We start from the raw sequence: 26,772 nt of genomic DNA on the forward strand, positions 1-26,772 counted from the left end.
GACAGGCAGAGGTAATGACATTACCACCATCTCCAGCTGAGTCCCTCTGCTTTTCTTCTCTGAGTGTGTCTCTCTTTTATTGCCATCATGGGAATTCCCCCTGACAAGACCACCGTGGCTATGAAATACACAGTAAAATCCCATTTACTCACTTTCATCCTACTTGCCACGCTGGTGTGCATATTTATTACTTGGATCACAACAGATAATCCCTTTACAATATGCGCCCTCTAGATGCGTATATGTGTGTGCGTTTGTTTTTCAAGGTGCCCTCAGCTCGTATTATATACGGATCTGCATCTCGGGTAACCTGCCTTGTCTACAGTCTCTTTTCTGTTCTGCTGTAGTCTGCACTTCTTTGCAGGTTTCCTGTTGCGAGTGTGCAATGTCCTGAAATAGCTTTCAGAGCAATTCCTTTTTTCGTGGTAATTTCTCTGCTGTTTCTTTATTTATTTATTTTTCATTTATATTTTAATAGCCCTGAGCGCTTCTTTACTTTGCAGATTGTTTAGTAAAACAAATATATGGGAGGGTCAAGGCCAGACAGGCAGCTGGAAAGAATGCAAATAATGTGCATGTGGATAGAAAGTGAGCGTGTGTGTGTGTGTCTAGGTGTCGGATAAAAGTGTGCATATGAAACTTTATTAGGTATGCCTTTGTAGCACTAGTTTGCCCTCAGAAATTCTTAGTTCTTCGTGGCACAGACTCAACAAGGTGCTGGAAACAGTACTTAGAGATTTCGGTCCATACTGTCATCACAGCTGATGCAGATTTGTTGGCTCTACATCCATAATGCAAATCCCATTCCACCACATCCCAAAGGTGCAGGAGTTCACTGTTGAATACAGTGAACTCATTGACATGTTCAAGAAGAAGGTTTGAGATGATTTGAGCTTTTGTGACATGGTGTGTTACGCAGGAAGGAGCCGTCAGCAGGTGTCTGCACTGTGGTCATAAAGGGGCCAGTGGCCAGTAACAATATTCAGGTAGGCTGTGATGTTTAAATGACGCTCAGTTGGTACTAAGGAGCCCAAACTAGTCAACGGGTCAAGCAAACACCACTACTAGCCTGAACAGTTGATACAAAGCTGGGTGGGTCCGTGTTTTCATATTTACACCAAATCCTGACCCTCCTATCCGAATGTTGCCACAGAGACTGACACAGAGAGAGAGAGAACTGTTCCTCACTGGATATTTTCTCCTTTTCTGACCATTCTCTGTAAAGCTTATTGTTGTGTAGTTAAATACCACTAAAGTATACCAGCCGCCTGGCACCAACCATACCAAGTTTAAAGCATAGATATTAGAGGTAACAAACAGTTGAATAGGTGTACCCAATAAAGTGTCTGATGAGTGTACGCATTCTTTGGATGTTAGACCGATATCTCTATGCATGCATGAGATGTTTTTACACACACACACACACACACACACACACACACACACACACACACACACACACACACACACACACACACATATATTTATATGAGGGCAAACCCAACCGGTTTTGTAAGTTGTGTTGATTTGTGTGGTGACACAGAAGCTCCTGGTCATGACAGAGACATAATGACTGCACAGTAAGCACCAGTGATTTTAGTCTACATCACAATTATATAAATAGTTGTGAGTCAAATTGTGTTTTTCATAATATGCAGGATTATCATGTTTAAACAGTACATGACAACCCAGGACCGTTTATACTCTCTGTGACCAAAGTCAAACCACATAGCAAAGAACAATCAGAGCACTCTGGTTAGCATCTCAGGATAGGAAGTTTATGTGTAAAGCACAAACAGTGGTGCTTTTTTTTGTTTTTGTTTAAATAACCACTCAAAGTAGGATATTAGTGTGAAGTAATACAGTAGAAATGGATTCCTGAAGTCTCTCGCAACTCACCACAACTTTTTCCATCTTTGGTTTTATGATGATGGGATAGAGAGCACAGTTTGAACTCTTTAATGCAAATCTACATCATCATCAGTCATGTCCACAGACCTCTTGTGGGTCATATGGAAGGATCTACTTTGTTTTGTGCGTGCTTTTATTAATGTCTGCTCCTTGTCCCTCTATGTGTGCATAGATACGTTTTTACATGTTTTATGCAGACAGCAAATAGTAGTGACAGTTAAACATTACATCTGTGAACAATATGTGCATTAACATGTGCTGCATATGTGTTAGCATGCATGTGTGGGTGAATGATAGCGTGTGTGTCCTCCCTCTCACAGTGGCTGATGGGTACCAGACGTATGCTGAGGGGCTGCCTGGCGCCTGGTCCAGGCCTTCTATATGGAAACAGTTTGGAAGCATTACGTCAGCAATCTACGCCACTCTTTTTTCCGCTTTTCCACTCGTTCGCATCCAAAGTGGACTCACGCACGCACATATTTTCACAGAACATGCCCGCTTTCTCTTCCTCTCCTTCTTTTTTATGTGCTTTTTCTTTTGCACACTTTAATCTCCGCCACATACTCATTAGGCTCTTTCCCTGCTCGAAAGTTACGTCAGCAAAGCATTCCGCACTTTTCCACGCGTCACTTAGGATGGCTGACTCCAAACAGCATTTCTTGCCCCCCTTTTTTTCCCATGGAAAACTCTTGTCCTTATATAACCCTGTAGTCTGGCAGCCTGCTCGTCCTACTATTTCTCTCTGTCTGACTCCCTCTCCCTAACCTCTCTCTCATCCCTATCCATCTCTCACGCAAGCAGGCGAAAAGTGGAGCTCTTTGGACTGGGAGGCCAGGCAGACTGTGGTAGTTCCCCTCTGGTCTATGCCAGGCCAGCAGCAGCCTTGGTACAAACATATGTGTCCAGCGTCCCTTTCTGCTGTTCCCCTCATGCAGTCTTGAGGGCAGTCATGAGCGGGCCTTCATTTCTACATGAGTTACAACTCACCACAGTGAAATGAGCTAAATAAATGAACACAGGGAGATCATTAGTTTCTTGAGCAACAGGCTGTGTGCGTCTGTGTGTGAGGCCTGTGGTGAGGAGGAATCCCTGGTTGGCTCAGAGGCTCAGCAGGCCTCAGGTAATCCAGCCTAATGCAGTTAGTGTTGTCATGGCCACCTGTGTATTACAGCCTGCAGCGTTACAGCAAGACAAGAGGGGGTGTCTAGACAGGCAAATCACTGGAAAAAGAAAGGCTGTGAGGACACACTGCGCTGTCTGGAGCTTTTGATATGAATAAGAGTAAAAGTGCTTACAGAAATGGGTCATGGTAACAATCATGCATCCACCTGGGTGATTTTCATAGGCTACAGAGACAGGTTCAATATAATTTGCATCTACAGTGGAGCTGGAGTGTGGTTGAGTGATGAGGGGCTTGCATATATGCGCACACAGCAGCAGCAGAAAGCAGACACTCGGCCTTGATTACTCATTCAGGTGTTGTGTAACTGACTGCTGCCACCTACTGCTGGCTGCTAGTCAACCTCAGCAGCTCCACTTTTGTCCCCTGACAGGAAGGTGAGAGGCGATCAATATTTTTGTTCCACTAGTGAAGCCAGCAGCAGATTGAATCTACATCAGCCCGTTGGGCCTCAGGTTTCCCACAGTTTCTGCTTTCTGAAATGAAACGAGAATGAGAGAGGGAAAGTCTAACTTCATTTCCTCTCCATACATACCACGTGTGTGAGCAAAGCAACTCTTCATCACCGTAAATGAGCATGTGTATGTACGCTCAATGTGCTGACTGAAGCAGCTGGTGCTGCTGACATCTGTCTCTGTCTTTCAGTAGAACAAACTGCAACTCTCTCTCTCTTTCACCACATCAGCCCCATCAGCACTCTGCCCTGCTCCAAACCCCATCAGCATGTCAACACACACACACACAAACAGATACACACACAGGCTAGTCAGCAGCACACAGCGTGTATCCCATATCTCAGCATCCACACCTCCAAAAACAACATCCTGGACCACCACAGAAGAAGACAGTGCTTCAGGTGGATGTGGTTCCACTTAGTTCAGACACTGCATCATCCCTGTGAGAGCCAAAAATAAACAAAAATAGTTTCACAGAGCACAGACCACAGTATGCAAGACCGGTTCAGTATCCTAACTGAGCCTTTACTAACTCTACTATACTGTACCCACAGTGGCCTGCAGGTATTGTGTTTAGCTTGTGTTAAAACAGTCTTTAGTTACTGTTTTTAACCGAACCTAAGCCTTTTTGTCGTTATTCATGCAATCCTGACTGAATCGGTAAATCTGAGCTTCAACATGTATACACTTTGCTGACTTTTACATCAGATTTAAAATGCAGGCCTTTGTCTTTTCACACAACAATGAATGGGACCTCTTTTATGGTCAGCCGTGTGGATAAAAGGGAGCTGCTTTCAAATACTTTCAATTTGAACTTAGTGACTTTTCTTGGTTGGGTAGAAAACACATTTTTTTGGTATTGCGGCTGAACAATTTTATTGGTTTTGTAAATAATATTTACATTCTGACTACATTATTTTATTGAGAGAAAAAAATGTACCTACTTTTTAGAGCTAGGTTAAGAGTAAACAACACAGTGATGACAATACTTCACATGTAGTGAGTCTTTTCTGTTGATTACAGCTTTGGAATTTAGAGCAAAAATCCCAAAATTTTGACTGTAAACACTGATGCACGTAATTAGACCCGTTGCTTGGGGAGGACAGCTTTAACAATCACAGAGACACCATGACTTGTATGTTGCCAAGACAAAGACGGAATCTCTCACTCTGTGGACTGCTTGCTGCTGACACTTAGTATTTGTGGCTGCTGCTCTGTTATCATTTCTCCTCTCTCTGCCCATGACCTCAGAGCCACATGCAAGTTATTTCTGTTGACTTGCTTCTGGCTGAAAATGACTTCATGTCTGATTTGCTAGAAACAGAAAGGGGGAAGGGGGGCTGCATCACTGTGGTCACGGAAAATTTACTGCATTAAAACAGCATGATTTGACTGCTCCGAAGACGAGTCGCTCTGGGCAAAACTGTGCAGCAAGTGCAGCTTTTTCTTTTTGAAAATCCCAAATTGGTTTCAGAGTCTTGGGTCAAACAGTCTCCTGATTTAACTGCTGTCCTCTTTTAGAATCACAACAGCATGAATTTAGTCTGAGAGAGTCACATCCACCTTCTGCTTCTCCACCCCCTCCACCTCTGTCCATCTTTAAAGCATCGGCACACTGGAGCCAGGTAGGTCTGCAGACATGAGTAATGTGGCTAAGACTGACTCACGCACTAAGACATCAGCCGTCAGTGTGGAGCCAGCAATGACACAAGCACTACAGCAAACACACACACACACACACATCATATACTGACTGAAAAGACACACAGGCAGACAGACTTGGCGGTGCCGACGTTTTGAAACCCAGTCATGCAAACAGCCATTATCATCACCTTATGTTATGTGATCATTATTGAGAAACTGAAAATTAATCCATCGGTGATATGAGATCAGCCTGCTAACAGTAAACATGTCTAACACAACCACACACACACTTGCATGCACACTGTATCCAACTAAGGGGATGTTTACCTATTTCAACATAAATATTTCTGCAGTTCTACTATTAAAGGTTCGCAAACAAATTATCCTGAGGTTACATAAGTCTGATTTAAAAAGATTCCAAAACAAACTGAGTTTAACTTGCAGGTCTCATTTGAGTTTCTTTAAGATTCAAGAATGAATCAACTGTCTTTTTGCAATCAAGCACCTCTGATCAAAACATACTTTTAGTTCCTTAGTAGGCAAAATAGTGTTCTAATGAAGCTAAAACACTGATCTGCATACACCTCATTGCATCTATTAAGCATTTATTATTCATGCAAGAGTAATGTGAGGTGTCTCCGTTTTAATGCCTCCTAATGGCTTTTTGAGTTACTGCTGCCAGCTATGAATAAATCATATCAGTCATGGCGCAGCTTCACTCACCCTGCAGCGCTGAGCTGATCTATAGGTATGTGTGCTTGTGTGTGCGAGCTTTCACAATAATCTTATTTTTGATCCAAAAAAGGCTTTAAAGTTTTTGAAAAAGAAAGAGGCCCAAGTCCAAGCCCGGTTGTTTAAGTCTGCCAGTAAAAATGGCCATGTTTTGAAGAGTCAGGACTGTGTGATCATTACAACATGCAGCGATCGGGATACAAATGTATGGAGCTACAGCAGGTGTACAACTTGAAAGGAAGGCAACAGCACAATGCAGCCACCACAACAGATCTTTTTCATGATCAGAAGTACTTGGGTCACCCTAATAGTTAATAGTTAAACCTGTGCTTCCTTTTTGTATGTAACTAGGTGTTTTGTAATACATTGCAAGGTGTAATATATAATCTACTACCTGTATTTAATATGCAAGTTATAATAAACCACAAACAAGATCACAGGTTTATTTTAAAACTGACCATAACAAACTCAGCAAAGATTGTGTTTAAAGTAGGATTGATCTTGGATTGTATTACGTTGAATTGCTGCTGTTTTTATTGCATTTGCTGACTGTATGTCTAAGATTAGGGATGACGCACTAGGTACGGGTGCAGATCTCTTTCATCCACCGTACTGGCGGGGGTGCTGTGCAATGGGAACATATCGACCCCCTGGCTGACTCTGTATCGACGAGTGGATGCATTTCAGGAAATGACCTTGGCTAACTCAGACGAGCACCTGACCAGAGCCCAGCTCATTTTCCCACAGAGCACATCTCTGGCTGTGTCTCTGAAGTCAAGCTGCAGGTCATACCCTTGAAAGAGGTAAACATGGTTCACTGAACACCTGAGGTCACTGCAGACTGAGGTTCATTCACAGTGGTATGCTGAAGTATTGTCGTGAATTTTACAATGGCGGTGTGTTTTAAACATGGTTTATGTTTCTGTTCATTTTGCATTAAAGGAGACGGTGCACATTAGTTAACATTAACTCTTGGTTAAATCATGTAACTGTGCAAGATTTAGCAGTACAGGCTAACTTTCAGGAGCATGTTGCTGGCAGGCTGGCATTTGTATATGACTAATAAATAGCGCATTCATGGAGTCATGTGAAAACGACATGTTTTTCACTGTGTTTCCTCAATGACACAGCAGCTTATAGAATCACCTTTAGCAGTAATAACTTAGAGTAATTGTTTTCTTTATGACTTTATCAGTCTCTCATATCTTTATGGAGGAAGTTGGGCCCATTCTGCTTTACAATGTTGCTTCAGTTCACTGACATTTGTGGGCATTTGTTTGTGCGTAGCTCTCTTAAGTTCCACAGCATTTCAGTCAGTCTTAGGTCTGGACATCAGCTGGGCATTGCAGCATCTTGATTCTTTTCTTTGTCAGTCATTCTGTTGTGAATTTGCTGCTGTGCTTGGGATTGTTGTCCTGTTGCATGACCCCATTTGAAACATGCTTTATCTCTCAGATGAATGGCCTCACTTTGCCATACAGAGGAGTTTATGGTCGACTCAAGGTGCGTGCAAGGTGCCCAAGTCCCGTGGCTGGGACACAAAGTCACATGCACACCAATACAAAAGGGTACACAAGTAGCCAAAACACTAGTTTACACAACTTGAGATTATGACATGTTTGATTATTCAGTAACCAGTGTTTTGGATTTAGAAAATGATTTGAGAGTTGTTGATATTCCAGGTAAGTGCTGCTCGATAAGCAAAGCCTGATGGCCAAAAGCTAAGGTATTTTACAGTTCCCTCTAGAAAACACTCTTTATATGTGTGGGTGTGTTTTTTTTTTTTAATGAACTGAAGAAGAAGAGGATGGGGCATACTGTAAAGAATATCTGCAAATGTTTCCCCAGTTCAAAAAACTGTTTTTGGCAAAAATATAGCTTAAAATGTGACTTTAAAAAAATCGAATGTCTCTTCTGCTGCATTGCACAGATTAAGTATTAATCTTTTTTTTTTTTTTGGTGCCTGTCCCGTTTTGTTCTTTAGCCATCAGAATTATTATCTGAAGGCAAAGAAAGATGCCCAACAGATTTACTTTACCAAGTGGATCATCACAGCCTTGCCATATTGGTCCAATTGGTTGACCTTTGTTATTATTATTTATTTATTTTATTTTCAGTAGTTACAGATGGGACAGACATGACTGGGGAAGGAGGCTGAAAGAAAGAAAGAAAGAAAGAAAGAAAGAAAGAAAGAAAGAAAGAAAGAAAGAAAGAAAGAAAGAAAGAAAGAAAGCGGAGGAATAAAAAGAGGGGAGGGGAAGAAAAAAATCAGCTGGATCACCTGCTGAGAAAAAAAGAAGAGAAAACAAGCAAGAAAGAGAGCAACATAATAAACACAACACCATCGCAATAATCTAGCTAAGTGTAAATAACAGTAAATACTAAATATTGAATGTTGTTGGGCAGCACGCAAGACCGACAGCGCACAATGTGCTTTGAGGTAGCAGCCAAGAAAGGTGAAGTTTGTGTCTGTGAGCACCTGTGTGTGTGTACACCTGTGTGCACACCTGGGTGGATAAGCGCGCTTGTATTCAAAAGGTTTCTCCATGTAATGATCTGCTGGGGGGCGTGTGGGGAGCCATAGCCCCGTCCCCCAGGTCATGAAGCAGACATGAAGGAGATCCAGGCCCCAGACATCCAGAGGCCCCTGAGTGTGAGAGCCACTCCTGGGAAGAACTTAGGAGAGCCCCAGTGAACTTTAATTAATTAATTAAAACAGGCTGGATGTGAACCAGATACACCAAACATTTAGAACAGATATTTTGACTACATAAGCATTTCCCTATGAATTTCCCTATAAAAGTGCACGCATGATATCATTTGTTCAGTTTATAATAATTAGCATGAGATCCCAGTACTTTCTCCCCAGTTAACTGAAGGCAACCTGGATTTTGTGTCTTATTCTGCAAACAATGACACAATATTTTGGAAAATTCATAGGATAATCCAGAGTTTTGGAAGCGTTTATAAGGAATTGTCCAGCGTGACAGAAGTATTGTGTATCTCTAGAAATTAAGCTTTGAAAAGGCAAGTCTGGTGCATGTTTAAAAGAGACTTCCTCTCTGTGTCGTGCTTGTGCTTTGTGTTGCTAACAATCCCAAACCCTGGATCAGCTGATTCCAAACTGTAGCATCAACAAGCATCCCATACCTCCCTCGCGTGGCCTTCAATGGAATTACACGAGTTTTCAGCTTTTTGTCAATCAATTCAGAAACCCCGCCCCACACTGAATCGATTGGTGGCCAGCTGGACGCTGGAGCGTCAACGAACCAATCGTGTGGATCTGCCTGCTGTTAACAGGGCTCCTGTTCTGAATGCCCTCTCTGTCGCCTGTTTGATACTGTTATTTATAGACGCCCGAGGATGCATAGTGGAGCATGACAGAGGAAAGGAAGGAATAGGAAGCAAAGGGAGGCTGATACAGACGGAGGAGGAGGATGAGGAGGGGGGAGTTAAGGGCTGATGATGGCTATACGTCTTGCTCTAATGATGTCTGAGATAGGAAGCAGTAGGGCTGCAGTCCTTTTTACAGAGCAAAGTACATATTGATCTATTTTTTTTCTCTCCAAAATGCATCTGTCTGATCGATGCTTTTCTTTAAGAGGAAAATGGTGGGGAAAGAATGAGAACAAACTGACTAAGGAAAAGCTAGTGAAGGGGAAAGTCTGGTGCATGGTGAACTATAATGAAATATATATCGTGTTATAAGACAAGCAGGTTTAAAATGGCAATAAACTACAACTGTGCAAAACAAAACTGCTCGGTAAATAACAATTACTGTTATTCTAATTAAATATATTTGAACCAATTCTTTGAAACTGGAATAAAAATAAATAAAATGAGTTTTCCAAATAATTTAAAAACAGAGAACAGGAGTTATTATTCATCTATGATTTTTTTTTAGACTTCGGGTCTTTAGAGTGCTAACAACTGAAATATCACTATAGACATAAAACACAGTTTCTCCTGTGGGAGGACAATCTGTTTCAGAGAGCTAACAGAGCTTTATAGCTAAGACCATAGCCAGTGATACACTGCTCATTACTGTAGCTGCCTGGCTGGACAGGTTCACAGTGAAAGGTTAGCATGTATTCCTATTGAGATGTATGGCCTCCAGCAGCATTTATAAGAAGAGCTCTTCTTATGTGTGTTATAACAATAAAACAGTACGGACAGAAATATTTCCCCATAGACTTTTCTGAGTTATCTAATGCTGGATAAATATCTGACCACAGATAAATGATAAGACTGATTCTTGTAAAAGAAAAAAGCACCTAAACCTAGGTTTAAGCATTCAGGTATGATAACACCAACGAATAGCATTATTGGTTGTAATAATACCCAACCTACTTTTGTTGACCTGCTGGCAGCTGCATGCTTGGTAATCCAGTTTCATGACAAAGGATCTTCATTTCCAAGCTGAGTCATTTCATCTTAAACCTGCTTGACCAAAAATTCTATGTTCCAAAGTTTGGATATACATAATAGTTGTCGTGAAATTTGATGCATAGTTATATTTATATAGAGCTATTTAAATGTATTTTGTGTAACAAATACTTTTGAAGGTATTTACAAATGGTTGTCTCACAATAACTGAGAACTTAATTTTGATCTAATTATATTTTTTGTAGGTAAGTATAGCAATTTTCCCTTTAAAGAGGTGCATATATTTAACTTAATTATTTTCTCACTTATAATTAGAGTACCATCTGGAAAGTCCACAATTTTGTTCTGTAATGTTGTTTTTAATTGTTTGGCTTGTCATCTTTGCTCAATCCAGAATTACAGTTGAATAAATGAAAAAACAAAATCGGAAATGGTTGAGCAGAAGGCCCACGCTGACTTGACATGAATCATCCAACTGGGAGTCACTAACCTAGAATAAGATGGCAAGTGTCTTGACTTTGTGTTATAACGCCCAAGCCCGCTAAGCTCCGCATCCACTGGACGGTAATTATGGCTCTAACGGCTTGCCATAGGTAATCGTTCTATTAGCGCGTGAAGGTGTTTGGTGTTGGATTTGTCTTCGTAGCGTGATCACGCCAAACCTACCGGTTTTACCCCCATTATTTTTAATTCTTCAACTACATATCCCATTGCATCTGCGCTCACACGCATTTTACGCACAAGAGACAGAGTGGGTCGGGTCTGTGTTTACTTCCGGACTCCGATTTAGACCTCGTTCAGAAAGCAGCAGCTCCAGTGAAGGTTCAGGCTGGCAGCGCAGTGGCCATACAAGGCTTCATGACAGAGGTTACCGGTCTGACCAGCGACATCCCCGTGGGCAAGTCTAACGCAGCGCTACTGAACACTGAACACACCGCGACGCAAGACAGACTCGAACTGCCGCTCTCCTCGCCTTCGTGCTCAAAGTCACTCAATGCTTCAGTCCCGCTACCAGCTAACAGACTGATCCGACTGTGTTCCTGCCGCTTCATGATCCGAGCTAACTGGGGGATCAAAACAAGAACAATCGCTTGAAGTTCAAGCGGCGTTTGCGTTTGACCGGCCGGGATCCATCGACTGGGAGAGACGCGGGCCCCGTGGGGAAAGAGCAACAGGACTCGGGGGGCCAGTCAGCTAGTGTAGCGAGGGTGGTGGCTGGATAAACTAGGGGGTTGCCTCCAGCTCCTGGTGGATTTATCCCCTGCCAGCTAACATTAGCTAAGCTAGCCACAAACAGCACCATGGATTGGTTAATGGGGTGAGTACAGACAGCTAACTTGCATAGCTATAGCATCCTCTCTTATATGACAGGTCAGCTGCGCAGTCTTTCTGATGCTGCCTGCAAATTCACTTCTCTGCAGCTGATACCACTGGAGTCGGCGTTATGCAGGTGCACTGTCGTGTTCAACAGTGTTAAATTCTCGCTTTAATCTGTGTGTAAACGGTTGGCGTGTTGCTTAGCTTAGCTTCGCTCCGACGAGGCTAGCAAAGCTGGCAACGGTTAACCGGCCTCATGATAGCGTTACCCAGGGCCAGGTGGTATTTTTCGGCATCTCTTCGGGCCGCAGATTACTAGCCAAGGATGGCAGCTCCCGGAGTAGGTCGTGATAATATTGCTATACATGGCAGTTTACTGGACGGTGACCTCATCGCTGAGGTGATGGACTTTAGGTTAGCGGCTTGTCAGCGCTGCTAACGCGGCTATGAGCGGTTTCCCTTATTTCCCAGCGCAAGGTGCGCTGGTCGCTTTGACGGAGGGGAACCGCTGCTAGCAGTCGTGCTAACTTATCTAATGTGCAACCTTTGAGGCACAGCAGAGGTTCTGGTGTCAGAGAGAAAGCTCACCGATGGAGAATGTGTGTGCACCGTGCACATCTTGAAGCACAGCGTGTATGTTTTTGTCAGCGAAGTGAAGCGCGCAGTTTTCTGCCTTGGTGTAGCGGTTGACACCTGACAGAGGTTGGTGATGCTGTGTAAGCTGCGTTATTTTTAGCTCGAGGCTGCACAAGTCATGAGTTTTGAGTGAAAGCTCGTGATAGGGACTGCATTTATCAGCCTCGGTGACGATACCTGCTATACAACCAAAGTTCAAAGCCACGATCGGTGTGCTCGGGCTTAACATTTGAAATCAGTGGAAGCGACGGAGTAACTTTCCAAACCCTGACAGCCCAGAGCATTGTTGTAGACTTCGGATTTGCTATGCAAACTCTTAAGACACTGGATTGTCTGGTCTCGTTTGTCTCCAATCAAAGTAGGGCGTCAGAGACGTTGCACTCCAAGGTGCGTTTGCAAGTTGAAATCCAAACCTGAAATGTGAAATAAAAACTCGGTGTCATCATATACACAAATGGCTCGGACTTAAACATTGATCAGGTTATTGCTTTTGCTTACAGTTTATCATTGTTGGCTTGCTGCAGCACTTTAAAAGCACATCAGGGATGAGGAAGGGTGGAGGCCCGTTCTTAGGGGAGTTTCTACATGTCTGCTCGGTTTTTTCTGGTAGATAACAATGCTGCAAGTCTGTTCCCTGAGCTCGATGTAGGCTGACTGTTAGCTCTGTAAAGACAGTTAACTTGTTGTCCAAGACAGTCTGCTCATAAGTCATAATCTCAGGCTTTATCAATTGTGCCCAGGCACGCTTTCCAGTAACTTAAAAAAACAACAAAGAAAACCGGGTTGCTTGTTAGACATCAGGCAGTATTGGTAAATAACACATTTGCTCCTGAGTGGCCTGTTTGATATTTTATGCAGGTTTTCCATGCATGGTCTGCTTTGCATAAAGAGCATTTGACTGCTTTGGTAGACACGGGTTTCTTGTAGTCATTGTTTAACTTGTTTTTCCCCTCCCTATGACACTGGTTTTCCTGGTTTCACTAACTGGTTCTTGCAGTAACTTGTCTTAAATAACATCAGCTCTCTGTTATAATTCTTTTTTTTATAGGTCCTTAATTTCTCTTCCCTTTTTCCCCCCAAAGCCATGAAATAATCATTTTTTGCCCAGACGGTGCTTTCAGACCTGAACTATTTTGCACAGCGATCTGATGTAGCTTGGTTTTAGAAGAAATGAGGAAAGTAAAGGCCTACATATAAAAGAAAAGACCTCTGCCTGTCTGTGGATGTTACTGAATGTATTTGGTGTAGTCCGTGTTCTCCAGCTGAGAAAAGTTGTAGTTGGTTCTATTTAATACATTTTTGTGTATTAAAAAACAACAACAAAGCAGATTGGCTTTGTGATAGAAGGTCATGCCTAATATCCAGTGATGGCATTTGGTCATGTTGAGAGTATGTGTTTACCTGCATGTTAAAGGAGCTCTTTGGATAGAGTGCAAATATGCAGTTAAGTTGAGCGTTTGTGATCTAAATGCATTGGAGGCCAGCAGGAACGTGTCCAGTGTGCGTCATCAACAGTATGGAGTCCATGAATTAACCAAGCGTGTAATCACTCTGAATACAAACCTGGGGTGAAGGACACCCCTGCCAAGACCAATGGAAGAATGAATTGAGAGTGTGAGCATAAGGATGATGGAAGAAGAAGATCTAGTGAAAAAGAGTGGCTGATTTGGAGAGAGGAGGAAAAAACAGGATGATCAAAAGAGATAAAGGAATAAGCGATACCTCCTTTTTTTTTTTTCGTTAATTAACCAGATAATGGGGAGGGTGGAAGGTGATAAGGTTGCTTTTGATAAAATGGTTGATTGTGGGATAGTTAAAAGAAATTATAAGGTGGGGGAAGGGAGAGTGTAGTTCATAGGAAAGATGAAGCTCTGCAGGGAATCAAATGGAGACAGATGAGAAGCCTGTGAGTGGTTGTAATGGTGAATAAAGGAGGAGATCTAGAGACAACAACATATTATGGTGGGAGACATACTCACAAGAACCAACCACTGGTTTTAGCTGAGGCTACCACCTCTTGGTATGGTGATACATACACGTACCACTTTTTAGCCTAAATCTGTTTGTTAACTAGCTGCACTCTATCTGTGTACTGTGATATTTTAGACGGAGCGCATTATTTCAGAGCTGAATGACCTCATCTGTCCCTATTCAGAGTCAGACAGGATGTTAAATCACTGGAGAGATGTGCGACGCCTAAATGTGTCTTTTGCTGCTGGGTGAAATGGGTAGGCTTTGACAGATGTTTAATCCCCTTGCTTTTGAGTGATGGCTTGGTAATGCTGAACGAAGAGCGAGCGAATGGAAAGTACAGCGTCTAAGTGGAGCACTGCTTCAGGCTGCCCGATCTGAGCAAGAGTCAGACTTGTACACTTAAAAAGGCACCGTATCACCTTTGGCTAGGTATATGGGTAGTGTATCAATATCCAGCACTATGGGAGTAATGCAAGTCATGTGATAGGTTCTGGCTTTTTGTGTCTTTTTATTTTATAGATCTCAAATTTCGTCAGGTTCATATAAAAGTATTTGAACGAGAAAATTGATTATATAAAGTAATGTCTTTCTGCTATTTAGTGTATAACGTGCGATGCAGTATAAATATAACAGCACTAAGGCAGGATTCACACAGATGCTTTGCTGGCACAGTCATCATAGCAACAATAACCAATGATCACAAGGCATGGCAGCCAAGCTTCAGTCTGACTTTTCCTAAATTTTGATACCGCACCGCACCCACCTCGCACTCTAAGGATATTTTTATGACGCAGTCTGGAGGATTTGAATAAATGCGACTTGATTGGCTGACGCCTTTGCTGGCATTACAAAGTCAAACTTGTCTAAACTTCAAACATGAGCAAAACAACAGATCAGCACTCGTGAGAAGCAGGAGCACTGAAGGCTGAATCTGTGTGAATGCTGCCTAACAGCCAAAATGACCATAAAGTCAAACTGACGTCTAAAACGGTTTCGGCAAAGTCTGAACAAGCTTCCTGTACAGTTCCTGATTTCTGTTATGACTTCACCCTCTGTGATGTTTTTAGCCACATTTCTTGTAGGAAGATGTTAAGCTCTAACACGATTAAGCTATTTACCTTCCTATCATCAGAATAAGGTGTTATGGTGCTTCTTGTGGCATTGTACTGAAAAATGTCAAACTTCAGGTGTGACTTGAGTCAGATTGAAATGGTTTAGTTACTATCTTTTTAAAACTGTTTAAAATGTAAAAAGAGAGTGACACTGTCAGATGATGGTAGATCGAGAAGGGGAATTCACATGAACTACTTATAGGTTGGACGTTGTCAGCAGTGGTAAACGTCTGTCTATTTGTAAAGCTCGCTTGCCACTGTGGGTCATTTCCAAAATAAGAGGTGTCTTTCTGTGTCTCTTAGTAGGTTTTTCTTTTTTTGTTGTTTTTTTTTTTTTTTAGTGTGATAATGCAATTTCTTAATAATTTTTTCACCTATGGCCTGAATGCACAGTTTCTCATGAGTCCATGCTGCTTTTTAGGTTTAAAAGTAGTGAGTGGGGGGATTGAAGAGGTGGGCACATGTGTCAGTTTCTAAGCCTAATCATTTTAGTGGCCGGGAATACGTTTCTGTTGCAGTGTTGGATTATATTAATAGAGTAGCAGTAATTTGGATGACTGTATATCCAGGAGGGACTTAAAAAAAAAAAAAAAAAAAATATTTATTTTAATTTTATTTTCCTGTATATTGTGTTTGTGTATATATAGGTATGAAACTTTAGTTTTCTTTATCAAATATTAGTTTCTTGGGCGGGGGGATGGTTTGCATAAAACTATTGTAGCTAAATCGGCTGCAAGATTTCATCAGTTTAAATGAAGTCATGTCTTAATTTGAGCGTCAGTTACAATATAACGGAAGTTCAAACATGTAGAATAAACCAGTCGCCATGTGTTAGTCCTTATACAGCAGACTCCTATGTTTTAAAACGTTTCTAGTTTGTCTGCAAATACACCGTTAAGAACAAAAAAAAATGTGTGTATTTTAGAAAACATGCAACATGTTCAGTGTTAAATCTCTTAACTCTGTGTGCGTATCACCTGACCTGTTCATGTGGTCACGAACCGACGCTTACAAAACCTTGTGGTAGAATATCTTGGTACGGTGTCAGTACTTTCATTCTTAGCCTGCATGTTTGACTAATATCCCTTTTTACGCTTTCCACTTGCTCTGTGTGTATCTTCCCAATGGGGATTTTGTGCACTTCAACCCTGTCCTCAAGTAACCTCACCGCCTTATTTCCATCTCTGCCGCGGTGCAGGCATACACATGTAAAAACACATGCGCACGTTCTCAGCCCAGGTGGCTGCTTCCGCTGCTTGCACCACAGATGCAGTTCTGATAATAGACTGCGACAGATGAGCAGACATCATCTTAATGCAGTCACCTGCTTTTAAGGGTGGAAACTAACAACCCTGTCACTGAGTTCCTAGTATTGAGTCTTTGCTGTCTAGTGTCAGGTTTTGAATCATGTGTGCTGTTCCTTTTGTACACCGTTTGCTTACTAGGTCTAACCTGAGAGAGGTAAGCGTCAGTTCCCAGAAGTTCTTAACGTCTGTCTGTGAAGCTGTTTACTGTGCGATACATAAATCAAACAAGAGCTTCTGTTGGCTCTCTGCAGACAGCATGTAAGAGCCTTGCTCTATTAAGAATCAATGTAACGTGTCTGGCACTGAAGTTGCTTTACTACTGCACACCCACGGCAACCCAAGCCAAGGTTTTTAAGACCACGTAACGTAGCTAAATCTGCTTTAGTGTTTAACACATTACGCCCGTGTTTGTTGTAAATCCTGTATCCTGACACGTAGTTTCTCCGCAGCTCCTAACATGGAGCACAAATGACACCATGGTTAATGTCAGTTGAAAACCAACATCCTGTGACTGTATGTTTATGGTTTAATAAGAAATGTTTCTGAGTTTCTGGTAATTTGGTCAGTTTAGAACTAATCTGTCCTAGAGCTTGCACAGGAGATCTGAATGTCCCGGTCTTTAGGAGTCTAACTTTCCAAGTGTTTATATGTAAAAGCAAAAAAAAAAAAACTGAAAACACAAATGTTAAAATGCCAGTAACAGTCATGTGAAAAATAGTTTTCACACAAATCTGGAAAAAGCCAAGTACTCTCTTACTGCCTTCCCGAACTAAGAGGTACTGCTAATCAAATTCTCTCAGTGAATGTGACCATCTTTTACCCCAAGGTCAGACCAAGCGATGTTCAGAGAAAAATCTCAAGTGACATACCTGTGAGACTTGACAGGCCTCAGTTACCAGGTTAAATGTTAAATTATAAGGACTGAACTAGTATAGCTTTTATTTTAGAAGGGTGGCCTCTCTAAAAAGAGCATCCTGGCAAGTCATGCATATGCAAGCTGGACCTGAACCACAACCACAAGATTCAGGAACAGTGTCTTTTGGACAGATTAGAACAAAGTGGAGATGTGTGGCCATAATGCTCATATTAGGCAAAAACTAAACTCAACATATCAGCACAAATGCCTCAAAGCAACTGTCAAGCATGGTGGTGGAGAGGTGATGGTATGGGCTTGTTTTGCAAGACTGAGTTCCTCTATATACCGAACTATAAAGTCCACCAGCTAAAGCTAGGTCATGAAATACGATGAGGACCCCAAGCACAGCTGCAGATCTACTGTAGAATGGCTGAAACGAAAAGAATCAAGGCATTGCAATGATTGAAATGTTATTGGAGCTTCAGTGAGCAATATGAGAGCGTTAATAACGACATACAAAAAAGTGATTGCTTCAAGATATCGCTATTAAAGGTGATTAAACAAGCTGCTTACTCAGGGTGGGAACTTTGTTTCCCAAGCACCAGATTGCCTGTGAATTGCATCAGATTATTATATCAATATTTAATATTAATCAGTACTAATTTCTAGTTTTCCAATAATTGTTTTATGCGCCTCACATTAATTCTGCGCTGCTTTAGTGACGCGAGGGCCCATTCCCGGGGTTCAACGTCAGGCTTGAGGTTATTCTACCATGATGTGCCTCCGTTTCTGAGGTTTGTTTACTCCCCACAAAGGACTCTGTAGTCACTTTCAACCCTTTAACACACTCTGTCTTCTACTCCCTCCCTCCCCCCTTACTCGCGCTTGCTCTCTGGACACTGACATGCAGAGACGTTTTCGTGCTTGACTGCTGCCTGAGCTGGACTGTGCAGCCACATAGAGCAACGCAGCCTTGGTAATGTTTTTGAGAAATGTTTTAAACTAATAAAAGCTAGTGGAGGGGTAGGAGGAATGCCTAGATGCTGAGTAATGTTGTACAAGCGCTATCATGCTTTTTTTTTTTTGTTGTTGCTTTTTTTTTGTGGGCTTGCCTCGTGTGGGGAAAGAGAAAGGAAAACAGTGTAAGGGCAAAGCAGAGCTGGAGGGGCAGAGTCAAAACAAACAAGTCCTCATCTTGCCTCTGATATCGGCTCCCTTCTTCAAGGCTGTACCATTATTTTGCGACAGCGGTGCCAGGTCCCTCCTATTCCTCAGACACACCATCAGAGTCGAGCTGTTATAGTTCAGAGTTGTCAATGACATCAAGTTTCACAGAAAGCTGACACCTAGAGCATGCAGGATTAACAGTGGTCGTAGAGATGCAGGTGTTCTGCACTTATAAGATGATCATTTTCACATTGGTTAAAATTGTGGGCGATCATTTTTGAGAACCATCCTAAACCAGTTGGTGTCCAATTAAATCTTAAATGAGGTTTCTGTATCTTAGTGTTCCAGGATATCAGTGTGCATCATTCAGGGTGATATAAAGGCACTATTGAAAGTGAATGAATGAATCTGATACCAGGATGACTCTGCAGTTTGCCTTTCACTGAATATGCATAAGTGGATGAAGTGGATAATGAAGAATCCAAATGCATGCATGGTTGTATTAAGCACTTTCATGAGCACTTGAGATGGAAACTCTTGCTAAGTGTGGTAGGCTTTGTTTTTCTTCTCCCCTTTTTGCCAATATATTTGAGTGAAGATGAGCTTTCAAAAGCCTCAGGGCAGTGCATGCTCTGAGTGCACTGCAACTAAATACTGCGATAGATTGAGAGGCTGCAAATGAAACCCAGCTCTGAGTACCTGGAGCTGGATGCGCATGTGAAGCTTCTCCACCCACTCACATGGGTTCTGACCTGTTCAAAAGCTTGAACAGACTGTGTTTCACAGTGTCAACTACACTGGTTGGTAACATTTAACCAGCATATTACACTGGTTTAAGAGGCCATATGTTTCGATGTGTTTACAGTCTGTAAAATGAATTTGTTGCTGCTTTGAATGTGGAGATGTTCTCAGCTGGGCTGCACTGTTCAGCTTCTGGCATGGTTGTGTGTGTGTTTGTGTGCATGTATGTGTGTGTTTTGCCTCTGTTTCACTTGGCAGGGGAGTGGCACCACGCTGCGACTGTGTTTACTCTTCCATAACGCTCTGGGCAGCTCTGCCCAGCACACACCACTGGCGCTGCCAACAAATGGAGAGAGGGAGACGAGGAAAAACACTGGCAGCAGGCAGGAACCGTCATAGCTGATCAGCTGCTCTCTCACTCTCACCCCTTCCACCTCTTGGTATTGGTCACATCAGGACATTTTCCTCTCACATGCTTAATTACAGAGCTGACTTCAGTATGCAGATCCCAAACTTGACTCGCTCTTCTTGTAGCTGAACTGCCTGCCACAGGCCTCGGAGCAGCTACTGTTCTGTCAGAGAGCATCGCAGTCATGGGCCGCTGTTGGCTACAACTGTCTTAAGATCATCTAAGATAAGTTGAACATCCTGCAGCAGATTTTTAGTAGTTGTTGTTGTTGTTGCTATCCACCCACACTGAATGCCGCAAAGAACAGTTCTGCTGCAAGTTTGGCTATAAGATGCATTTAATGACATCTTTCTTATTTAAGAAGATATATTATTTCTCTCTATATGTTTCTTTTCTGTTTATTGGGTTAAATATAATTCTGTTTTTCTAAATTAGAATGTCAGAGATTAATCATATGACCGTTTTGTTCATAAACTAATTAAAGTGCCACAATTTCAATAGGCACGCACATTTTCTGTGTGAGCGTACAAGTCTCATTACACTACTGAGTCACAGAGAAGTTCTGAATCTATTAATAAGCCTCAGAGAACTTGAGCTACTGATACATGTCCACTTGTTCAATGCCATAAACTATATATACGAGATGGATGTAGCCCCACTGCAATGTCACCTAGTGACTTGTGAATCTTTGAGATGAGTGTTTTGGCCATGACTGCCTTGTCTTTTTGAAAGCGGGCGCCTCTAACGAGGGTTATATCTGTCTGAGAAACCAAAGGCTGTTGTATACTCATAGAATAGTATGCTTTAGAGCAGGTCTGTCTTGTAGCATTCCCTGGTTTATTGGTATTTTTGATTGCAGTGGGGACCAGAATTGGCTTTGTTTTATTCGGTAAGACTTGAATCTACCAACTGAAGCCATAAAGTCACGAGTAAAGTGTTTCCTGAGGTCATGGCCAAACTGAGGAATGTAGTCTTGCAGAATGCTCTGTTAGATATGGCACAGGAAACCTGACATACATAGTTATCATCTGAAACAAAACCGGCTGAGTCTTTCCAGAAGTTGAATAGCTAGATAAGAAACCAAAAAGATTAACAATATAATTTCCAAGATCTGGCTAATAAGAGTTGAGATGTGCTACCTAAGGAAATATGAATTAAATACACCAGAGGAAAAGGAAGACAGAGGTAGATGATAAGGAGGAGAACAGCATGAGACTTTTTTTTTTTGTAAAGTGAGGGAAGGAGGAATGCGATAGAGACGCCTAGGCAATAGGTTGAGATATTCAGATAAATGGGAAGCGGCAACGTGGGGCAGGGAGGTAGATTAGAAACAGCAGAGCTCTTAAATAGAGGACGAAGAAGGAGATTTAACAGCAGGGGCCAGGCTGCAAATGACAGAAGGAGAAATGCAGTTTGGAACTCTGTGCAGGTCAGAAATGGGGAAAAATGCACCAGAAGGACTGAGGAGTCCAAATGCATAGTATTTCTCCTGTGGATCCTTAACCTCCTGCTTTGATTCCCAAAACTGTGAAGACCAAGATTTGAGTGTTTCTGCAGCAGAACTCTAGAGTCTCATTCAGCTAATCAGGTTTCATTTGTCTTGGAGGAGGAAGGATTTAATTCTGGCTGATTTTTATTTATTTTTTATGTGGTCGGCACCCTCGGGCGAGGTTTCAGCTGAGCAGTTAGCTGCTAAATCTGTACAGAGCCGGTGGGCTACTGGCGTTGATGTAAGCTAGCTAGGTTTGTCCTTGGTGGCTGAAGCTAGACCGCTAGGCTGGTTTGAACTATAATTGGATTAGAGATCTCCGTGTTGCATCAGGCAGGGTAAGCCGAGTAAACACACTCACTCGCGCTCTCTCTCTCTCTCCCTCTTTCTCCAAAGCACACATGCCCGCCTCAGGGAATCATCTCAAGGCTGTACTCCTCTGCTGCCACATGTTTTTTCTCCAACACTTTCGTCTTTCCTCAGCATCCCACTATTTGTTTTTTATCCCCCTTTAATCAGTGGCCCGTCCACTCCCACTGGCTGTAAAGGTGAATGCGGATGTGTGTTCTTGTGTATGTGCACATTGGTGCCTGGCACAGGAAGGATGTGGATGTTTCCAGTGCCACGGATACCAAGTGGGATTACATGGGTTACATTTACTATTTACCATTTGTGGTGGGACAATAAATCACAAAAACAGAAAGGGAAGTCATGTGTTGATACTAATGTGAGATCTCATAGGAACATGGCAGATGTGAATATAAAGCTGCCCTAAATGGAGAAGGAAGTGAGAAAGCTAATCTTAACTTTTCTTGTTTTTTTCCCTTTGTCTTTACAAAAAAACAAAAAAACCTTCCTGTTTGGTAGTTTGGACAGGAAATAAAAGATGATGTCATGTGCCTCTCAACCAAATGGTGTGCAAAGGCTTAATTTGTAATTGGTGTCTTGGACTTTTCCCAGAACTGATTTCTTTAAACTCAGATGTTAACTGGAAACAGTTTGGCGCCTTGTTCCATTTGTCTGTCCCGCTTGGTGGCTCGCTCAGATCATAAAAGTGTCACATTTTAATAAACGAGTAAAGGAAATGTAACTTATCAGTAAACACTGGACAATTTTTCAACAGTTCAAGTACCAGGAAATGAAATGATACAATTGTCTAGATGAAAAATGGACTTTACTGCATGTGACCTGTAATAGAAACTGTGACTACAAAGATTTGTTTTAATTTATTTTTTCAGGTTAGTTGGCAAAGTTTTAGTTGCTGGCATCAGTGAAGAAACAAAACTTCAGTCAGAGCTTTTTGCTCTTTTTATATGTGTGCATGTCTGTGCATTAACATTCATACAGCACACATTGAAGCAGTTGGGGTGAGAAATTAACAGTGGCGAGACAGTGTGTAAGATTAGAGGGAGACTGTGACAGGCCAACACCAGCAGCCATATATTTGCTATGTGTAACTGACAGCTTTGATCTGCCCATATGGCCTGTACATATCTTTAACTTGTGAGTCAGAAATCAAATGTCACACTGACAGAGATGGAGGGAGGGGAGAAGACTCATGCTCTGATGTGGGATGACACAGGGTAGTACATGCAAAACATCCACCCACAACCAGTATCATCCTTCCCCACCTATCAGTATGGAAAATATCAGTAGCAGCAGTTTAGATTTCCAGATTTCATTAAACTGGTTTATAATGTGTATCTCCACAGGATTCCCTTCTTTTTCCTGTAGGACAATCGACATGCCTGCATCTACAAACCTAATTGTGTTGTGGACAGGGTGCCAAACATGAGTGTGTGAGGCTGTGAACTTGTTAGCTTGAATCTAAAAAAAGGATGTGGAGGAGGAGGGAGATGTTTTTGAGGGAAGAGTTTGACTTGGAATGAAGGCAAAGGGAGATAACGGAGAGGGAGCTGGTGTTCGGGGTCGTCCAATTTCCGCTGCAGGGTTGGGGTCACTCTGTGGAAGCTGCTGACACGGCCTCCCAGGAGCAGGGCTGAAAAGCTCAAAGCTGGACAAAATACAAGAAACACAAGGCACACAACAAAGTATTTGACCCTTGAGGCGGTGTTTAGTGTAAACACGGATAAGTCTGATCATCTGAGTGTTTGCAGAGAACCACACTGGGGAACGTGCTCTGTCCATGCTCTTCGCACACACACAACATTGCACTTCATTATAACATAGTCATGCCCGTGGTCTTGCATACCGTGTCACAACACTAATCTTCATCTTCTCTAGTGTTTGTTAACGGTTGACCTGTTAAACATGACCTTTCTTAAAGCCTTTCTAATCCCAGGTGGTCTCTGAGCTGGGTGATAAATGACAACACTGAGCCAACAGCTTGTTAGCACAGGGAGCTAGGTTACAAGTTTGCTGTGCAGAAGACTGGCTGTGAATACAGGGTATTATGAGGCACAGGGGGTTCAGGAGCAGCTCACTTTGCCACAGTTTAATCCAGGAAGCCATGCTCCGACTTCATCTGTCGACACCAGATTTAACATTTTAAAACTTCCAATATGGGAGGCTACAACGTAACCTTTTTCCCTGCCTATAAAAAGTTATTTTTAATTGCATAGTTTGATTAAATGCAAATTTTACAAACTTCCAAAAATATTTTGCCACAGATGTGAAACTCTTAAAATACTATTCCCTAATATGTGACAAAGGTCTAGATGAGAAAATATTGAACAAAAGGCTTAAAGTTCAAAATAAGTAAAGCAGAAAAACAGGAGATGTGAGTCTGTTCTTTCTTCTTCTTGCTTCTGGTCTCATCCGTCATCCACACTTTCTGATTTTCTGGTTGCTGTCTAACCCCTACTTCCATCAGTAACTGCCTCGCACTAGGAGTCGAGGTGGACTGAGTCATATATCAGGGGGAGTGTGCGGAGCAGAGCAGGCTACGAGAGATTAGAGGTGAGAGGAGTGATTTATTACCATCCGTTAGCTGGTTAAAAGAGGCTAAGTGAGCCAGTCGGCTCAGGGAGGTGAGATGGAAGAGATTAGCCTACATAAAGAGTGATGGAGGGAGATCTGTGACGCGAGCCAGTGACTCCCGAACTCCTCTCTCTTGTATACTCTTTATTCTCCCTCATTCCTTCTGCGCTACTCTTTATCTTCTTCAGCCACACTTCCTCCCCATGAGTATGCCATGTCTTTGTAAAGCACCAATACCAGTAGCTGCCTGTTTGAGAAGTGATTAATGACGTTCTCTGCATTTTTAAATCATTATGCAACCAGTGACAGTGACAGTGCTGCTTTTCTTGCATGCAGGCTTGGTCACATATAAATCAATGGTATATCTATCACATGTTAAAACTTCTTGTGTTTAAAATGCTGGTAAAATACGTTTGACGCAGCAGTGGGGGAGGTGGTAAATGGCTTGCACCATGGAAAATTTACACCACATGTTATTTACAAAACCAGACATTTATTAATAAATTAACTAATTAGCACTAGGAAGCAGTGGGGGGCAAAGTAAATCAGAGTGCTATTGAGTTCATTATTGAAATTGAATAGTAATGAAACGACACATTCTGACAGGAGGTTGAAGGAACTAAATGCATCATTTCTGCATTATGCCTTTTTTAGGCTATTTTTTTCTGTCTTTCAGTTACAGATATTGAGAAGTACTGACAAAAACAACCCGTTGTGATAGCACTGTATAATAGGGCTGCTCGATTATGGCAAAAATGATAATCACAATTATTTTCACTGAAATTGAGATCTCGATTATTTGACGATATTTATTTAACCCTTTAAGACCTACCATAGAACCAAGTCCGCCAGAGCTTATATATTTTTTTTTTACATGCTGTAGTGCCATTTTTGGGAGCATTTCAAGTTGCTATACATCAATACAACTGTTATAGCCCATATTTTAATAATATGTATGCATTAAGTCCATAGTAATTACATTCATAGTTCATAGTTTTATTTTGGAGATACAGCAATTTTTATATACTGCAGGAAAAACAAAAAACAATCCTATGATGCAAATTTGCAAAGAAAACAGCAGGTGCATCAAAATTAACTATTTCCAGCAGTGCAATTCGAGTTCTAAGCATCACAGAAACTATTCAGAAAAGTCAAACATGACCAGTATAGGCTTTTAAGGCCTACAAGTAAAGAACTACATTTTCCGCGAAAATGACATTACTTCCGGTTTCAGACAGGAAATGGCGGACATGCGATAGTTTGCGTTTCCATCGTTTTCATTGTGGGAAGTGTTAGGAACAGCTGATCTGATCGGCAAAGCTGTTTCTGGAATATTATGTTTTTGTTCCTGCAAGCGCTTTTTATGCAATTTTTGCAAAGCTTTATGTGGAAGGAAACCGTGACCGAGGACAAGCTGATGGCATCAGATGTAAGTACAACTCCTCTGGTTTCATATGCAAAACTAATTATTGCGCTAGCTTACGCGGTTCAGGTTCTACAGGGATTTAAAGGGTTAACAATAACAATGTATTGGATAATGACTTTAAAAAATAATATAAAATAGTGTGCAAATACTGATAACAGTGCAAATGTTTGCAATATAAAAAATAAATGAAAAATGTAAACATCTATGTTTAGTGAACTTTGCAGTGTTGCTCTGTGGTGCAGCTATGACACCATAGCAAAGTTTACACACTATGTCTAATTGAGCCCAGTTCTGACTCCGCGAACCCATAATGTTTCCACACCACTGAAGTTTTTTTTACCTCTCTTTTCAACCAACGGCAGTCACTCTCCTCTCGAAATAACTTCTGCTTAGCTTTCCGAGCTTCCCTCGGGTCCTCTTAATTGTTGTGACACGTGTTCGAGATGCAGAGAAGTGCGCTCGATTTGCCACACGGAGCAGCGCGAGAGTAAAGCATGAGGGAGGGGCTAATAATCGGCTCAGTCATTTGCAATGATCGTTGAAAGCCCAGATCGTAATCGTGATTAAAATTCGATTAATTGAGCAGCCCTACTGTATAATGAATTATTTTGTACCCAGCTGTAATAGAAATATGAGGTAATAAAGGATTTGAAGATAATAATTCTTAAACATGTCATTGATTTTGGACATTTTAGGGCCTCAGTATTAGCAATTTGGCTATCTTTGTTATTTCTTTGAAGCCACAAGTTACCATATTTGGCAAGTTGCAATCATAAGCTGCAGAAACGCGAGGAGTGGGGGATACAGTCTTAAAACTCTGCTTTAGCAGCTTGTAACCACATCACTGGCTTCCCATCCACCATTGCTCTTCCTGTCATACGGAGCGCAACTAACGAGCACCCCAGCGATGCTAGATTGAGTCACAGTTAGTGTTAACACTTGTGTGCTGTTGAAGTAGCTTGCTTTTTTCCAGGTATAGAATCATTATTCAAGGCTGACCTGCTGCTGCTCACTCTTAGACATGTCTGGGCTTGTGTCATTGTTGTGCTCGCTTGGGAATGTAAACACATGGCATCGCTATATCATTGGT

At 41.9% G+C, this 26,772-nt stretch overlaps 1 protein-coding gene across 1 annotated transcript in view; it reads left to right on the forward strand.

Annotated features, from left to right (window-relative positions):
* The first annotated feature begins 10,927 nt into the window (after window positions 1-10,927).
* mob2a (MOB kinase activator 2a) overlaps window positions 10,928-26,772 on the forward strand; it is a 55,763-nt gene continuing 39,918 nt past the window's right edge. Inside the window, exon 1 of the mRNA XM_082540013.1 lies at window positions 10,928-11,626. Coding sequence (XP_082396139.1) covers window positions 11,610-11,626 — 17 coding nt within the window. The 5' untranslated portion in view covers window positions 10,928-11,609. The remainder of the gene's footprint in view (window positions 11,627-26,772) is intronic.

This window comes from Aulonocara stuartgranti, assembly GCF_965226115.1.
Source record: "Aulonocara stuartgranti genome assembly, chromosome: 7".
Lineage (NCBI taxonomy): Eukaryota > Metazoa > Chordata > Actinopteri > Cichliformes > Cichlidae > Aulonocara > Aulonocara stuartgranti.